The 18,538-nt window shown below is 38.3% G+C and overlaps 1 protein-coding gene across 8 annotated transcripts in view; it reads right to left on the bottom strand.

The window, feature by feature from the left end:
- The window catches only part of NCKAP5 (NCK associated protein 5), a 768,565-nt gene that overhangs the window by 407,184 nt on the left and 342,843 nt on the right, over positions 1–18,538 (bottom strand). For all 8 annotated transcript variants that reach the window (XM_045560321.1, XM_045560316.1, XM_045560320.1 and 5 more), the window contains one exon: positions 5,999–6,132. In XM_045560321.1, the coding sequence (XP_045416277.1) occupies positions 5,999–6,132 (134 nt within the window). The remainder of the gene's footprint in view (positions 1–5,998; positions 6,133–18,538) is intronic.

Raw genomic sequence — 18,538 nt, 5'->3', positions numbered from 1 at the left:
GGGTACTGCATGGACAGTAAGACGGTCTACTTCAAGACCTCAACATGAAAGTCACTGTTAGAAACTTCAAGAAGGCCCAGTTATAGCTGTGAAATTATTACTTCACCCAATAAATGCATGCATTTCATTTCTAATACAGTCTTTTAAAAAGCATAAAAAGCATTATAAAACTATAGTGCAATTCAATTTCCTCATTTTGCAGATGAGCAAATTAAGACCCAGAAGGGTCAAATTACTTAACAAGAGTTATTAAGCTAGTCAGAGGTGGGGCTGAGACCAAGCCCTAGATGGCCCATTCAATAGGATAGTGCTCCCTGAAATGAAACTGGAAATATACCCCATGTCAATACCATTTTCTCTACCAAGGATGATTAATACGCAACATAACTTCCATGTTGTCCACTCAACAACATACAGCTCTTCAAAGAATTTAAGAAGAAACATATGAAAATGTCATCATTTCTCAAGCAGAAACAGAAATACAAAGGAATAAAGGAATGTTCAGCATTCAGTGAGTTAGTATTTGCCCAGGCAGCTGAAAATGACTTTTCTTTCCAGCTCTCTACATAATTGGTTTTAGCCTTCCTTTGCTTTGCTCCAGTGACAGCATATATGCCAGATCACTAAGATATAAACTTCTGCCATCAAAATGTGATCAATATTATGTTAACCAAGCATATTAAAAGGTGTCATTTAAAATCTTTTCTTCTACCTCTTGTAATGTGAAGAAAATGTATCCTTGAACCCATGTTGCTTTGCCATTTTAAACTTCTGGTAGAGAAGCAGAAGAGAGGCCCCCATTTTTATGAAAAGTCTCAGCTAGAAATATTGCTGATGCTGTGGAAATAGCGATTTCAAATCAATAGAAAATTGCCCTCTATATTCATCAGGAGGAACAAGGCACTCAGGAAAGCTGGCTCCAAAGCAGGTTAAAGCTGGCGAACGGTCTGAGACGGGAACAAACGCAGAAGAGGAGCAGACGGCTCTGTGCTGAGGCTTGTCCAAAGGTCAATTGACAGCTTTTCTCATCTTGTTATGTTTTACTCTTTCTAAAGATGCAGAGAAAATGTTCTTTTAATGTACCAGACAGATACAGAGGCAGAAGGGAGTACATGGGTAGAACATTTAAGGGCATATTATCCTCTTCAACACACACTTCAATGCCAGGTGCCTACAGCTTTCAAATGGACAGCAGAAAATGAACCCTAGGATTCCATAAAGTCTCTGAGAGTCGATAATGTGAAAAGCAACCAATGAAGGAGTAAAGCGGTAAAACCATCTCCATTTACCACTCCTTGAAGTTCAGCACGCAGCAGACTGCACTTAAGCGCAGCAATCAGCTGTGATAGGAGCATCCCCATTACAGTAAGCAAAGAAATAGCTTCAAGGCAGGGATGACAGTGGCAGATGATTGTGGGGGGGCAGTACGGGGAGGGGGGAGGTCAAAACAGGTGCAGAGAAATAACAGGTGCAGAGAAATCCAGGAGGTAGAGAGTGAAAAAGCTTGAACTCCATTTGGGTGATTTTTTAACTATCCCGGTCAATTTTGAGAGATAACGCTTGATTATTCCCGTTGTTTAGATGTATACTGCCTGGTGTAAACACACAGAAAATTTCAAGGCTGAATAAATCAAAATCAAGTATCTTGATTTCTGATACTTTGGGTGTGATATGGTTTGCTAACTGTAGAGTTTACAAAAACATGTCTGCCAGGTGGTATATCCGCCAGATGGATTCTAATTTAAAGCTTCAAACATATTGCAGCATAGAGCTGTGACACAATAAAAACGTGTATTATTATTGCTATCACTATGCAATCATTAATTCCATCTGACTATTCGTGCCTCAGCATGATAAACCATTAACAAGTATGAAGTCTGGCTGTTCCGAATCTGGACAAAGTCATCTTCATTTAGAGCTATACTAGGAATATGTCGTTTTCATATATGTACATTAGACTTCTCTAACTGAATTTTACCTTTTTTGAGGACACATACTGTATTCTTATTAGGCATCCAATAAGAGTGGTTGTCTTCTGATAAGAACAGAAGCTTTCAGTAATAATCTATGAACTGATTAGATTGTTTCCAAAGGGACCGACCGAAATACATGGGCAAATCATGCAATCATGTATGGTATGCACAACCACATATATGAAATCAGTACTCTGTAGAGTTGTTTATCTCTTCACACAAGTCTATTTTTTAAAAAAATCACTGTTATTCCAACGTAGCATACCCCACCCAGCTTGCAGACAAAGTTCCTGAAAGTGTTCCTCCAGGTAAATCTAACTAATGAACAAACACCTCATTAACTCAATCCGGAATAATGAGGCTGGGGGTTCAAACACTAATTACCTTTATATACAAGGGCAGGAAAGTGTCATAGCCTCAACCCACACCATTAACCTTGGCCAGCTGGACAGACACAATTCAAACAAGCTGGTATGGGGTGGGGAGGGAGGGTGCAAGTACAGAATTTTGGATGGTTACAAAGCTAATGTCTCACAAGATAAGCCCAGCCACGTACACCACACCAACAATAGTTTCAACAATCACTGTCACCCCTGGAAAGCATCTTTGATTTATGTCACCAAATAATAAGATAAAGAAGAGGCAGCCCTAAGATACCACCACTTGCCTGGAAGTTCTACCTTTCGAAGTGCTCCCTCAACTGTGAAGGCGGCTTAATTATTTTGAAAGTCTCTGGATTTTTCTATTCTCTATATTAACACTAAAGACTGTAAATGGTCCGAACCAAGTTGGTTCTGCCTGTCTGAATCACCTCAGTGCAGGCAGTTTCTGATTTATGAGCACAGAGCTGATTGTGTAACCTCTGGCTGCGTATCCATTTCTTTTTATTGCCCAAACTTTGGACCCCTGCTGATCATTATACCCTCATCAGAGGTCAAGAGGGAGAAAGGGATTGTGGCTGAAGGTTTGGTGGTGACATAAAAAATAACTACTCATTCAAACATTTTTATAGATTTTTATCACCTAAGTGATCCCATTACTCATTAATAGAGATAATCACAAATGTTCAGGTTTGCCTGGTGCCTTCAAGCCATCAAGCCCATCACACAGCTGAAACTGCATAAAATCAAGCCCCACACTACTCCTAATTCACTCCTGACATCTGAACTCTACTTCCCACAACGTACCTAGGTGTACAAGCATCTAACTTCACTACTCACTTCCCTTCCGTTGCCTCACTTTGTTCCTGAAGCTGAGACTTAGAACCCTTTTTACTTCTATTTAGAGGCTCCCCTGTCCACAAGGCCAACATACCGAGACTACACGTCACCCAACCCAGCCCAGGCTTCGGCATCTTATACCTGTTTTCCAGGTTCACAAAAGAACTAGTAGAAAGGCACCCGTATATATTTGGATGTTCCCATGAATTGTCACTACAATGCTTTACGTGAGAACTCTGAGCACTGGAGTAGTTCTTATTTCACTTGTGTACCCTTAGAAATGGACCCAGCATTCCTATTTCATATAGTATGAAATTCAAAAACTGCTTTTCAGACAGAGGTGACAGTGGAAGTAGCAGCACTTGTAAGAATTAATCCTAATTTGCACCGTCTTGGGCCACTATCTACTGTACCCTTCAGGGTCTTCTATGAGGGGGCCTATCTGATATATTCTATTATGAATTTATTATCAGATAACATTCTTATCTTTAAGAGTAGTAACCTTTGATTATAAGATAAGAATTATATATCCTCTTGGATTTTCCTTTTTATCTTATCTGCCAGAAAACTTAGAGCTAAATTAAATGCTCATTCTCAGAAAACTTGTTGGGCTGTGTGACTATGATGAATTGTCACATTCTCCCTTCAAGCCCTTTATTTTCTGTTTATATTTTATCAGCCTTATTGTAAGTCTATCTTTTATCATAAGCCACACCATATCCTTTGAGAAAGCAGGTTATTTGCTTAATTTTAAAAAGTAAACTCAGCCCATGAACAATGCTCACAGTAATTTCACATCCCAGATATCATTACATACAAAGATGAACTCATCAACCCCTAGGCAAAAAAAGGAGAAAATTGTGAATATAAAAGTTTTTAATTCAATATAATAATTTATCTTATAAAAATTATGACCATTTTAGATACCAACCATGTCCAAGGGTGACACATTATAGGCATATTCTTTAATGTTATGAATTTTACAAAGGCTTAAATTAATAGGATTGCTTAAGCATAACTAGAAATATAAACCAAAGTTTAAATTGTGAAAGGCCATCAGAAATAGGTTCAGTGGGTCTATTCAAATTATTGTGTAATTATCTTATCTGTTATATATGCTTTTCCCCCATCTTTTGTTGATTTACATTAGTTGTCTAGCTGTAATTGGACTTGAACTTTTCAGTTCCAATGAAACCTTACATAAGAAAACTGATAATGGGAAAAAAAACCCTCACAAAAGCAGTACGTAAAAACCAACCACTATTTATTGTACATATAATTAATTATCTTCTCTTTCAGCCTAGGATGTAGTCCTGGCACTTGTGTAACTCAAATCTGTATGGGATTGTCATTTGATTTACAACCGATGACCTGGCATCATATGAAAATAATTTACTGTGTCATGCATCTCACGCCACGTAAATCAATAGCTTGAATATAGAGACATCTCAATTAGACAGTGCAAGGAGACCAAGATACACCTCCTACTTTCCTATGTCATTAAAACAGCAAGTATTGCAAAGTAGCGCTTGTTTTAAAGTCACTTTGGAGAGGGTACCTATTATTTCAAATTGGTTGAGAGACATAAAGTGAGAGTTGCCATAAAACTGAATGAAAAATTGAGCATAAGATGGTATAAGTAATAGCCTATGAGGGGTGGGACATGCATTTATTAAAGTATTGATTGGTGCATTTCTATAGCACCTGGGTATTATCATGGGCTGGAGGACAAGGTGTTAAATTATGATGCTGAGCACACAGGAGTCATCCATCCTTCCTGCCCCATCCCTCCAAGAAGCCCCTAAACCAAAGTTGCAAGCATGCATGCTATTAGCCACAATGAGGTAAATAATCTGGAAGCTAAACTTTGGTCTTCCCTGCAAAACATGTAAAATTTAAGCTAATATTATAAAAGCTTCATAATGAGGAAGCTATATTATCCATCACCAGTCATATAGTTATCAAATCCCAGTGATAAGTTAAAGACAAGACCTACACAGTTCGCTCAGGAAGATTTTAGGACAACTTCTCAAATATGATACTGCCCAAGATAACCTCATCAGAGAAAAAGGAAACAAATTATTTTCCTGATTTTGTAAATGGTGAAGTATAGAAAGGAAAGCAGACTGTCCCTCACAAAGTGCTTATATTTGGTTCCAGGACTGTAAATGCACAAGTTTGTGGATTTTCCTCCTCCCTCCCCCAAGGAACTGAATAAATTTTAACCTAATAGGTTGAGCTGTCTCCTGGCCCCATATTTAACTATAATTGGAAGTTGAAAGACTCTGAGTGTGCTGGGATTAAATCTAAAAAGAGCTACTTTTTCAGAATCATCCCTTTCAAACTGTAGTGATGTCTTTTTAAAGGAAAGGAACTCACTGATTTTTTTTTTAATTAGTCATAAATATTTCCCCTAAGTAACACGTAAGATTAGATTCACACTTTATCTTAAAACAGGATTGTAATGATCAGTGAAATCTCATCCTCCTGGCTGGCCTTTCACAGGACATACCTACAGGCCACAAAGCCACCACAATTCACTGAAAGACCCCTTGCAAAGCCATCAGGGAAGAAAAGACAACTAGCTTCAGTAAAGCCCAGACCATGTCAGGTGCAAACACCAAATTTCAGAAAATTGGTCCAGATGTAATAGGATAGCTTGGCCAAAACAGAAGGTACAAACGGTGGGGAAATTAGATCGTCAAACTCAACAGAAAATGCACTATGGAAATTCAAATCCAACGTGTTACTGGTGCAGGGAGGGAGGCAATTCAAAAAGCAAACAGGCTCAGCGATGAACCGTACCTGGAGAACTGCTGCTGCAGGCCACGCATCTGAATTCTGTTGCGCTCAGACTCTAGGGTCACCTCCTGCAACCGCTTCTCGCTTTGAAGACGTAAGTGTCTCTCCTCTTCCAGTTCATGTATCAGCTTCTCATGCTATGAGAGGCACAAAGAGAATGACTTTTAAGGTATCTATGACAAAAAAATAAGTAATAGCTGTTTGTTACTAAGTGCTAACGTGAGCCTTATATATATTAATTTTATCCTTATAACAACCCCAGGAAGTAGGTTCTGTTATTAATCTCTTGTCATAGACAAGGAAACCAAGAATCAGAGACATCTAAATAATTTGTGCAAGGTCATATAAACCAGAGGGTAACAAACTTTGAGTCCTGGCTGACTTGATTCTAACACTTGAATAATTTCCACTAATCCAGATGGCTTTCAGTGAAGAACTATGACCCGAAGATACTATCAACTGCATAGTAAGTCACATAATAAGATCATTATTACCTGCTCAGAATTATTTCATCTCTTCCATCTCTGGTATATGCTTTAAAGGGAACATTATTGTTTTTGTAGAAGAATCAAGAATTTCAGCTAATTAGACCACGGAGCTGATAAGAATAGGGCTAAAGAATTTGTTTTCATTTTGTCCAGTTAGGTTTTCAGAGATAAAAAAAAGGCCAAACCACTGTTTTCATAATCTGAGAAAACCAGCTCATCTCACGACTGGGCATCAGGGATTGAAACTGGGCCTGGATGACCCAGAATAGATGGTCCAGCACAAACTCATTCCTGGAACTAGTGAAAAGCACACTGCTCAGATCCTCTTGATAATACTGAGTCAGCTATACTAATGTCTTTTTTGTTTTATTGTTGCTATTGCCTTTTTTTTTTTTAAGGATGCCATGCTGTTAGGATTATCACCGCTGCTAAATTAGTCACTTTGCATGTAGGATGTATATCGCATGGTGAAAACCAAAGATGCAATGTCTGATCACGAGGGTCATACATTTATAAAGGAAAAGAAAAGCAGCAAGACCTCTATCTTAAAATTGCACAGCCATATTCACAGGAAGTGATAACAAAGACAAATTTTCCCCATCTCTAACTCATTGGAAAAAAGGTATTCTGATGACAATGAAGGAGACATTAGATAACAATCTAGAAATGAATCCTAATCCTCTAAAAATACTTGCACATCGCCCTGCCTCTGCACCTTTGATCACGCTGTTGCTCCTGCACAAAAATCTCTCCAGGTCTCTCTATGGAGGGTCTAGGGCTCCTCGCTGTCTCAGCTTTAAGCCACGTCCTCTAAAACTTACCCCTCACCACCCTGTCATTCTCTCCCTTCCCTGAGTTCCATCAGCACCTACTGTGTCTGCCACCATTTAGGTCCTTACTTTTTTCTATTGTTATTTTTCATGTGTATTTACCATAATTCTCCAATGGATAAACACCTGTTCAAGATTAGGACTATGTCTCATGTACAAACATATTTTTAGCACATTACCTAATACATGGTGGTACTGGAAATATATGCGCTTATTGATTCTGGAGCTGGCCTTTTGCTAAGTCAGGCTTAACTCTTCAATGGTCCATTTTTAAGCCCCACAGTCAGTTACTTTTATTGAAATAAGAAAAATTAAAATCAAATCTTTATTCTGTTATTTTGGAAAATGACATCCTGGAAGCTTTGAAAAGGAAGGAAAATGTGGTTGTTGAAGAGAAATGTGTTAATTAAAGTCAACTCTCTGTAGAAATGATTAAAATGGCAAATTTTATATTATATACATTTTACCACAATTTAAAAAAACCTCATTGCTTAGTTATTACACATAATCAATATTCCTCTCTGTACAGACTCACTGGACTCAAAGAAACATAGACAAGTCACCTATATGTTACAGAAGTTGGAAAATGGAGCTTTGATTCCACAAACTGGCAAAGGAAGAAGGCACATGTTATATAGTTGAAAAGCACATGCTATGAAGAATGTGAAGTTTTTGCAGAGAGAACAGCAATGCTTCTTTCTTTAAAAGTAAAGAATCTTACATAGATTTACTGACTGCTACATTGAAAACCCCCCCATCTCATGAGGAGAAACTTTTTCACATGAATAACCCTTTCTGTTCAATTTGTAGATACATTTTCAAACATGAAAAAAAAAAAAACACAAAAAAATCTACCCTCCTAATACAGAGAAAGTTCTGTGGAATTAAGATTATGAGGGCAAAAGTTGTTTACTAAAATATATTCCCTTCAAATGGTGTCTGTTTCAATTAATCCATCAAAGCTTGACAATAATCCACACCTATTTTCCAAATATGGAAAAGTTTATTACCCAAATTAAAAAACACGGCTAAAAATAGAAAGAGTAGGAAGAGAAGCTATCAGCAGGTTGGTTAGTTTTTTTTTTGTTTGTTTTCATATTAGCTAAAACACGGCTAAAAGTGGAAAGAGATGGTAACAGTAGATTAGATCGATTTTATTTTTGGTATTAGTTATATCCTGGGTAGAAACTGATTTATCCCTAAAGTGATTTTGATTTTTCTCCTACAAGTTTGTTCTGGATCTTTCATAGCAGGGAGAGTAAAAGGGATTAAGAATGGTTGGTGAGAAAGTAAAAGACAATGTCATAGGAAACCAGCTTACAGATGTGGCAGGGCCAGATTTCTAGAGCCACCTCTCTCTCTCCATAGAACCACTGGGCTGGGCTGGCTTGAAGAAGCCATCTTGGGAGAGCTCTCACAGTGCTTTCTAAACACCATCATCTTTCTTTTCCTTCCACCTTCATGTAGCAAGATCACCTCTGCCCTTTCTGCTCATTGGCTTCTCTTACCATTGCGCTCAAATCGCTGCACCGGTAACAACAAACAGTGGCCCATGGGCTGAGTCAAATGAGTGGCATTACACACATGTTCACAGGAAACCTGGCCACTCACATTTTCTTCTTTCCCTCTATAGACATGAGCTATAGTGTGAGAGGGATGATTCTGAAAAAGTAGTCCTTCTTAGATTTAATCCTAGCACACTCAGAGTCTTTCAACCTCCAATTATACTTAATGTGGGGCCAAGTGACAGCTCAACCTATTAGGTTAAAATCTATTCAGTTCCTTGGGGCAGGGAGGAGGGAAATCCACAAACTTGTGCATTTACAGTCCTGGAACCAAATATAGGCACTTTGTGAGGGACAGTCTGCTTTCCTTTCTATACTTCACCATTTACAAAATCAGGAAAATAATTTGTTTCTTTTTTCTCTGATGAGGTTATCTTGGGCAGTATTATATTTGAGAAGTTGCCCTAAAATCTTCCTGAGCAAACTGTGTAGGTCTTGTCTTTAACTTATCACTGGGATTTGATAACTGTATGACTGGTGATGGATAATATAGCTTCCTCATTGTGAAGCTTCGCCCTTAGTCAAAAAGTAGGTTTGCATATTTTTCTGCACAAAAGCTGTGAGTGGGTTAACTTTCAACTCTATGTTCTTGAGTTGCTGTCTGTAACTCTAAAATAAGCAAGCTCTGAAACAAACATCTTGAATTTGAGAGCATTTTACTGTTTCACAAATTTTTTCCACCTTCATTACAATATCCAGTTCTCAGAGCAACTCTGCAACGTTGTTTATTATCACCTGCATTTAAAGATAAAGTGAGGGGAGGAAAAGGAGGGAGGGAGCTTGCTCAGGTTCCACTGTTAGAAATGGCAGCTCCGGAACCAGAACTAAGTTTTCCTGACCCTGAGCACCACCAACCAATCCCCACCATTTTTCCCTTCTACTATCAGTTCTGCTATGACACTCATTTTTAAAGTGCAAATTTGTTCCAATGCAAATGATATACCAGGAAAGAATTTGAGCATGAGACAAATCTTACGTTTGCTTATGTTTGATCCCATTCACAAGAAAACTTGGGTGAACACAGAAAACTGCACCCAGCTGAACCAAGCTGCATAGACACACACAAAACACACACCTTTCAAATATACCTCAGTCCACCTTGTGCGTTAGGAACCACACCCACCCATCGGGCATTACAGCTTTCCCTCCAATTTCAGGATTTCAGACAGCGTTCCCCTCTACCACTTTGCAATAACTTACAAGCTGCACCTCTTTTGACATCCACTTCCACAACAAACTGCAGATCTTTTTAAGGTAAAGTGGCCATTTTATTGTATCATTTATGTATTTCTTAGCCATTTAATACATGCAAATCTTAGCTACCAGTTTTATTATGTTTCTATCTTTTCTTTTAAATGTGTCACTGACAAAGTTTTGAGTGTAGTGCCCCCAGTCCCATTTCTATAAGCCCTAAGCCCTGTGGTCTCCATTGTGTGTTTTTGCAGAGTGCAATGATTTTTAGGAACACATATGTTATAGCAGGGGTGATTATATGTCATGGTGGACAAAAAGAAGTCAGAGTCAAGAGCAGAATTCCAAATTACTTTTCCTATTTGGGCACAAGCAAAGAGTTGAGTCCTAGACAAAGAATCAAACATCCAAATCAAAAGAAAGGTATGTGAAGTCCAGATCTTTGTTCTACAGAATGATCTTGTCTGTATCTTATAGCCTTCTCTTAGCAACAGACCTTACACTACACCTCAGACTTAACTTAGCTATCCTCTGATTAAACCTCAAGGGAAGGAGATTCCACAGTTTCCCTGGGTAATTTATTTTTTTTTAAATTCTTCTCCTGACAACTTTCTAAGACTTGCTTAAATTTCTCAAATATCAAAAGTTCATTTCTATATGAATATTCCCAGGAAATGGAGAAAAATCTGTATTAATTCTGAATATTCCCTAACTTAACAGACAACTATCCTTGGAAAAGGAGCTACGTACCACCAACATGGATTCATGGATTCACTCAGCCCAAAACGCTTATTGAACAGCTACTGGACTAGAGCTGGAGATTAGCAATGAGCCGAAGAGGCACGGTTCCTAACCTCATTAGACTTACCTACTAGTGGAGAGGGCAGTTGCTAAACAAACCTTCACACAGATAAACACATCAGTATCAACTGATGGTTAATTAAGGGTTTGCTGAAAGATGACAGCAAGAGGCAGTGATTTTGTTTGGTGGGTCAGGGATAGGATTCTCTGAGGAGGTAACATTTACACTGAGGCATCTGTGGTGTCCAGGTGTTACCAGGTGAAAGTAGGAAACCAGTACTCTGGGCAGAGCAACCAGCAAGTGGGAAGCCCGTTGTCACATGAAGGAAGGAAGAGGAGAAGCCCCGATGTAGATGGACAGGAACAAGAGCTAGACCACAAAAGGCCATGAACATCACATGCTGGATTTAGGATTGTATCCTGAGTAAAATGATAACTCATTATCAAGGTTTAATCAAGTGAGTGATAGGATCTGATTAAGATTTTGCAAAAATCGTTCTGACTACTATGTGGAGAAAGAACTGATTGAATCAAGAGCCTAATTACAGAATGGGAAAATATTTAAATAAATAAAATATTTAAGTATTTAAAATATTTAAATTAAATAATGCTACCAGCTTTTAGTTTGAACTGCACCACTTACTAGGCAAGTAGTTTTTGGATAAGCCACTCAACTTAAAATTTAACTGTATTAAGCCAGTTTTCCTGTTTATTGGGGAGAATTAAATCTTCCAAGCCAATCTCATAGTATCGCTATGAGGAAGGGGCAAAATAATGTATTGTAAAGCACTTTAAGATTTGAAAGTCCCATGTAAAAATAGGATATGGCTAATTGAAATGACAAAGCTTATATTTTCTAATATAATTTAGCTACTTTTGATAAATTCTATAAAAATTTTAGTCTTCAATGATTACTACATGTTAAAGAAACACTGCAGTTACATATCTCTTTCAAAAGGTTCAAAATGTGTGTTCAAGCAGATCACGCATTAATACTGAGGGAAAATACATTTTAAATATGATTTTGATGTAAGAATGGCGAGACTAACTTAATCACAGATGCCATCTAGAATGTTTATAACACAGTGTTTAGCCTTTCTTAAAAGATATTTTATTTTTCAATCCCATTACCTAGTATGATTTCAAACAGATGGCTTAATGTATGGTGTGTTAAAGCTTCAGGAGGAAATTAAAATATTAACACTTCATTTCAAATATAGAAAGTCAATAAATACCTCTATCCTAGGTCTAATTGTAGTTGGTGATTTTCCTTCCATCAGTGGGTGATAATAGTCCCAAAGTTAAAGAAAATCCAAAGATTTTGGAAAAGAAGGAGGAATTTTCTTCACTTGGTGCGGACATTCTAGCACCATGCGTGGTGAGGTATTAGGTGAAACACAGGCCATGATGACAGAAGCACCTCCCACACAGGCACTGAGCACTCTACGTGAGTCCTGCTTCCTGAACATCACAGGATGTCAACTCATCTAGAGATGCCCTGTGCCAACTTGATACTTGAGAGTTATCTGACAATATGAAGGTATTCACTATGCGTTTGTTTCAAAAGATTTCCTGTATTGTGTTCAAGTGATAACATTCTTGTAATAATATTCTTGTTGAACAATACTTTATGATCAGACTCACGGGAAAAACAATACTCTTGGATAATAAGAGGATCTTAACCATTTTGAGAAAAGAACAGAGGCCATGAGAGAAGGCCATAGGGATGAAACGATATTCCTGAGTATTGATGGAATAAGCATATGAGCTCATTCAAGAAATACAGAATCTGTCAAACAAGCTAGCCATTATCAAATGGGGATTTTAAGTTAAACAAACTCCTAGAAGAGATGAGTACATTTAATTCAATGATACGCATACAAAGCATGGCATTAAGAACCAATACTGGATTCAGAACTTTGAAATCTGCTTAGATTTGCTCATTAGTTGATGCCTAGTCATAGGTATCTTCTCCATGTGTTTAACTCACATCCAATGTAAACAGAAACATCTTAAGAATTACAGAGACCCAGAATAACTCTTCTAATTCTATTGATATCTATTGAGAATACAAAACTGACAATTGATTTTTTTTCTTCTAAGGTCCATAAGCCAAACACACCAGCAGAAAAATTAATCTTTTCATGAAAACTAGTTTTTCGTGGGAAAATTGTATTAACCAATTTCTGTCAAGCCAATATAAAATGGATCTAAATTAAGCTATAGTTGTTATATCTAATTGCAGCCTCATTTTTGTTTTTCACACATATTGCAACATAGTTTCCTCATAAAGCTCTCTGAATTCAATATCCCCATTAGTTATGAAAGATTCAGTCATCCTAGAAGCAGATAAACAGATAAGGAACTTAAGAATTGATTTTTTTTAAAGCCTGTACTATTGGCTGTAACAGAAGAATCAGAATCAGATTTTGAGACGCAAGGATAGAAACAGCCCAGTGGATCTCTGCAGTGCTGATAACATCGCCCAAGAGAGACAAAGCTTTTATTCTGACTAAAAAAAAAAATGCAGAGCTTGGTAAAAAAAAAAAAAAAAAAAGCAGGAGAAGAGAGAAAAGGGTGAAAGACAGAAATACAGAAAAGGACAAGGGGCGGGGGTGGAGGGTAGAAATTTCAAGGGTGAAAAAGACAGACAGGCACTAGGACAGATCTCAAAATGTCCTCAATGCTAGACAGGAGCTCGATATAGCAGTGACACAGGTGAATCTTCCTATACGACTAAATGTTCTCAGACAATGATTATGTATGTATTTATTACGTAGCAAAGGGACACAGATCTCAACTTTCTGAGAGATATTTTCAGGGTGGGCTATGAAGAAAGGCAAGATAAAATGAGGGTTTGCCATATGAAGATTGACATGCATTGTGAAGGCATGGCAGAAAAAATTATAACAGATTATGATTTCCTACAAAGAGAAAATTAAGTTGTTTTTGTATTACTTATCTACTAGGGCTACAAATGAAGAGTAAAATGGTAATGCTGTATTCATAACATAAAGGTAATGCAGTTTTGATTTTAATATCATCATACAGCTAAAAAATAGGAGGGGCAGTTATAATATTGATTCACTTCTCACATTTTTCATCAGTTTAAGTGTCTTCATTTTCACATCATGATTCCCATGAGAGCAAAGGCATGAGGCTAATGGTCTGGGCTCGCATTTTGGTCTTCCCATTAACTTGCTATGTGACCTTGGGAAATATACTTACCCTCTCCGGACTTCTACTTCTAAAATGCTATAGTGGGTTCTAATTTTATGTTGCCTCGGCATCCATTTAAATATAAGTTGGACTTTCTCATACCAGAAGCAGGGCTCAGTCATCCCTGACACACTTACCAGTTCTACACTCCCCCACCCCAGTTCCTCAGTGTGGTTGATCCAGACATTTGCCATATGCAACTGTTCCCTGTGACCACCTCTCAGTCATAATGTGACCACCTGGAACTCCTGCCTGCTTGCTCTAAACTCACCAACTGAAACGCCCCACAGGAAACCTGTTTGGATAATGCCCTGGATCCCGGTAAAGGTACTGGCCCATGGGTCTCTCTCCCTCCCCACGTGCTCCCTCACCTCCATATGTGTGGCCGCCAGGTGTGCCATGTACCCTCAAGGCCTTTAGGTAATAAAATCTTTATTTCCATCTTGTATCTCTCCTAATCATCAGAGGGGTGCTCTCCATCTCAAAGATTCTAAATTAAAACAAATGCTAAGGTCCCGCCCAACTCTTACGTCTTACGTAGCCATGAAATTAACCACAACCATATCAAGAAAAACATAAGCAATTACTAATGACACAAGGGCTATAATGGGATGAAATACAGTGTCTCTGAGATGGAGGTGGTGCACACACATCTTGGGGGTTAACCAGAGTATGAATTTCATTTGCCAGTGGTGACGGTAACTGGCATCCTTGTTTTGGATAGTTAAGTGAGCGAAGATTTAACCATGCGAAGGGCACGGTTTTGTTGGCTTGGGTAAAGCAAGGCAGGCAAGGACAAAATGACAACATTGGACGCGACACAGCTGGCGAGAGAAGTGGTGAAACTGAGACTCCAAGGCATTGGGTGTAATTTAGTTCCCAAAAATTGGGGGTGGGTATCAGTAGGTTTTGAGGAGAATGACAGAATTTAAATGATGTTTGTGCAAGTTCATCTGTCCTCACTGTGAATTCTAAAAGTGAGATATTACCATAAGAGGAACAGGACGTAACTGTCTCTTTTTTAATTACTGTCATTCATTAGCAAGTTCCCTTGGGTTGGAAGAGGCCTTGCCACGGGATATTCTGGCTCACTGACTTTCTGCCTTCAACGAGCTTCTCAGAAAACCATTTCCTCCCAAGTCTTTGAATATCTGATGAATACAAACGCCATCAAGGAAAGTATTAATAAGAAATTAAGTAATCAGCCAGGTAGGTAGTAAGCTTGGTATCAATAGTCAACTGTGTAATTCAGACATACTCCTTCCCCTACCCCTATCTTTTCCTTGAGTTTATGTAGTTAAAAGGCTCAATTCTCCACTTGACTTAGAAAATAGCTTCATTTGCTCCACCAATGGGTCCTTTTCTAAGAAGTCAATGACTCATTCTTCTCCCTTGGTCACAGATCTTTCTCTGTTGTCATGTTAATTGATCACAATTAACAGTAGCTATTAATTATTCTATCCCCTTGGAAGTTTCCAGAAGCCAATTTTATTAAGCGCCTTCAAGCTTGATTAAAACCTGAAATATTCTTTTCTTTTCTGTGGAGACAGTATATTCCATACAAAGAAGAGACAACATTTGAGGTTTTTTTTCTTTTTATTAAGCAATTTTTACTTCCAGCTCTCTACCATGAACCATCCATATGCCTTTAGAGTAGCTGTAGGTTTATTTATGCCCCATTTCACTTCCATTCTGTTTGTTCCCTGTCTGTACTCCACAATGACCAGTGAAGAACAAATGAATTCTCTAGCTAATTTAGTTTCCATTCCAAACTTTGAGTCACTATGTTTCTCTCTTTGCTCCTTTTTAGAGAAGGTTCCAAGATCTTTCATTCTCTTTTCTACATTCCATCTTGAACTTTAGCTATGTTACCATAAAGGTGAACACATGCTATGTCTTCTCAACTCTGAAGTCTCTCTCACTCTGCTGCCTACATAATTTATGGTTTATCCCACATGTTGGTGCTTTTAATATTCAACTCAGCTTTTTAAAAATTATACGATGTCATATCCTTTGCGATGCATTTCATATGTATATTATCCCAATCTCTTCAAAGAGCTTACTTTAGGCAGGAGTTAGGCCTTGTACTTGGTAACAAAATAACACAGAATATCAGCACATTGCTGAGCATTCTAGAAGCATTCAGTAAATATTTGTTGAGTTAAGCTTAACAAAAAGCCTCTTGACCTCCCACGACCTGAGCTGGCATCCAGCTCTAGGTTGCAAAGTTTCTATCAGTAACAACTTTCCAGTCTTAATCCTGACTCAGGATAATGTGATGACATTTCCTTTGGTTTAAAACCTCCGCAGATATGTTTCACTCTATCATTTTCTCTGTGTCGCCACTGCCTTCTCCCAACAGCCCAGAGATCGCAATCCCAACTTCATATGCAGATCTCTCACCTGATGACTTGCAGCAGGGCCCCTTGAGATTTTCATGCCAAGGCAAGTTTAATGACTGAAATAACGTAAAACAGACTAGGCCCTTGGCTGTTGGCACATGCTAACGGCTTGCTTTCTGCCCAGCACCCCTTGCGCTCACAGCATTTGTTAACTTGGGATGCACCATTTCTTTGTTAAGCAGGAGGAGCTAACTCCAGGGTCAGGAGAAGAATCCATGAGTTTGTTTTGCAGAAGGAACCAATGCCTTTGGGCAAATGACCTGCTGACACTCAGAAGCCTGGTGGCTCAAGATGCCATCTGAGACTGAAGCAGTCCAGCTTCTCCCACCTCACCCCCCACCCCGCATAGAAGCTTGCTGCCCTATCTCTGTGACAAGAAAAACCTGAGAGACTATTTTCCTGTCTTCTCGCTTTGGCCAAATTAAATCAAACTTTCTCTATCTCCAAGCACAGGTGTTACAGTGTTTGGCTTTCTCTGAGCATCGGGTACACAAGCTGGAATTTGGGGTTCTGCAACAGACTCACTTTCGCTTGATTACTATTAAGTCAAAATTTTCATTTCTTAGAGGATTTACAGTGGCTTTCGTACAACGCATTTATAATTCTATTTTTTAGGATAGTACGTTTTACTGTTCTTGTTGTTCATCCTACTAGATTTTATAGAATTGTGGAAGGAAAAGAAACCTATTCAGACTAAGCATCCTTTTTTCCTGTCACTGGAATCCTTATACCCCTGTCTTTCTTCAGTGAATGGGTGTAATTATGTCTATGGGAAATTAGAGTATTTGCTATGATAATTATTCACTCCTCTAAAATAGAATAATTACAATGTCAACAACAGATTGTACAAGGTACTACTGAAGTTTTGTTTTAAATCTGCCAGAGAAAGGGCTTCCAGGGCCTTAGTAATTATTAATTTCTCACAAATACCCTTTATTCATTTGGAACGCCTTTATACTTCCCATTTCATTGTGGACACTTTTCTTTAAACACAAATAATTTCTTTAAACAAAGCCCTGAGAACACCTGGATTGATTTTTATACAGCCTTCTTCCATTATTTTATAATACTAGACTGCATTAGAAACCTGAAAATTAAACACGCGCACACACACACACACACACACACACACACACACACACACCAGGATTTTTAGCAGTTTGCCTTATCCTTGTTAGCAAATGCAAACTTTTACATTTTACCATGCCATTAAAAGGTCAGCTAGAATATTTAAAAGATCAATGTGGAACTAATCAAAAGCTTTGTTTCAATGCTTCAGTATTTTATTTGATACAATTACCTCAGTTAGAAACTGAAAGCATTACATATTGAATAATTAGAGTTTGTGTTATTTCTGGGAGGTAAGGTTAAACAGAAATATCATTTTTATGAGGAAATCATTAAAAACCTATAAATGAGCTGAGTGAATACAGCTAATCTATAGAAAGGGAAAATGTATACCCTTAAAAGACAACCCAAGTGCCTCTTTTAAAAGTACACTTAACGCTTGATTAATCACATAAGTGGAAGAGAACATCAGGATAGATAGTCTCTGTTTCTGAGTAGCAGACAGTCACAAGGAGGAGCAAGCAGAAAACATGGTCCCGCATGGCACAAATACGCCTTATGAAAAACAGCCAATGCAGACCACAGTCACCACTAAGAGTATCTGTCCGACACATGGCTGGGTATAGAAAAGCTCGTGGTGGAAACGCCTACATCATACCTACAGGTCTTTTGTGTGCAGTTTAAGTGAGTGTCAGAATTGTGTTCTCGGGTGCCCTTTTTATAATCTCTTGGCTTCTCCCCAGTTCCCACTCTTGGCTGAATGTTTAGCCCTCTCTAATTCAGAAGTGGTCTCTCCTGGAAGGCTTTGTCAGATTTGACTGAACACAGTCAGAGCTATTTTTCCACACGGACACATTAATATCTGTACCTCTCTCTGGGTCTTACAATCAAAGGGAAATGGAAGTTTTTCAACTTGGAAAGGTACTTTAGATCATCAAGTCCAACTGAGGTCCTAAAAGGTGCTAATTTGTCCAGGGTG

This window comes from Lemur catta, chromosome 8 (genome assembly GCF_020740605.2).
Source record: "Lemur catta isolate mLemCat1 chromosome 8, mLemCat1.pri, whole genome shotgun sequence".
Lineage (NCBI taxonomy): Eukaryota > Metazoa > Chordata > Mammalia > Primates > Lemuridae > Lemur > Lemur catta.
The sequence above is the reverse complement of the archived record's forward strand: the minus strand, read 5'-3'. Positions and strand labels throughout refer to the sequence as shown.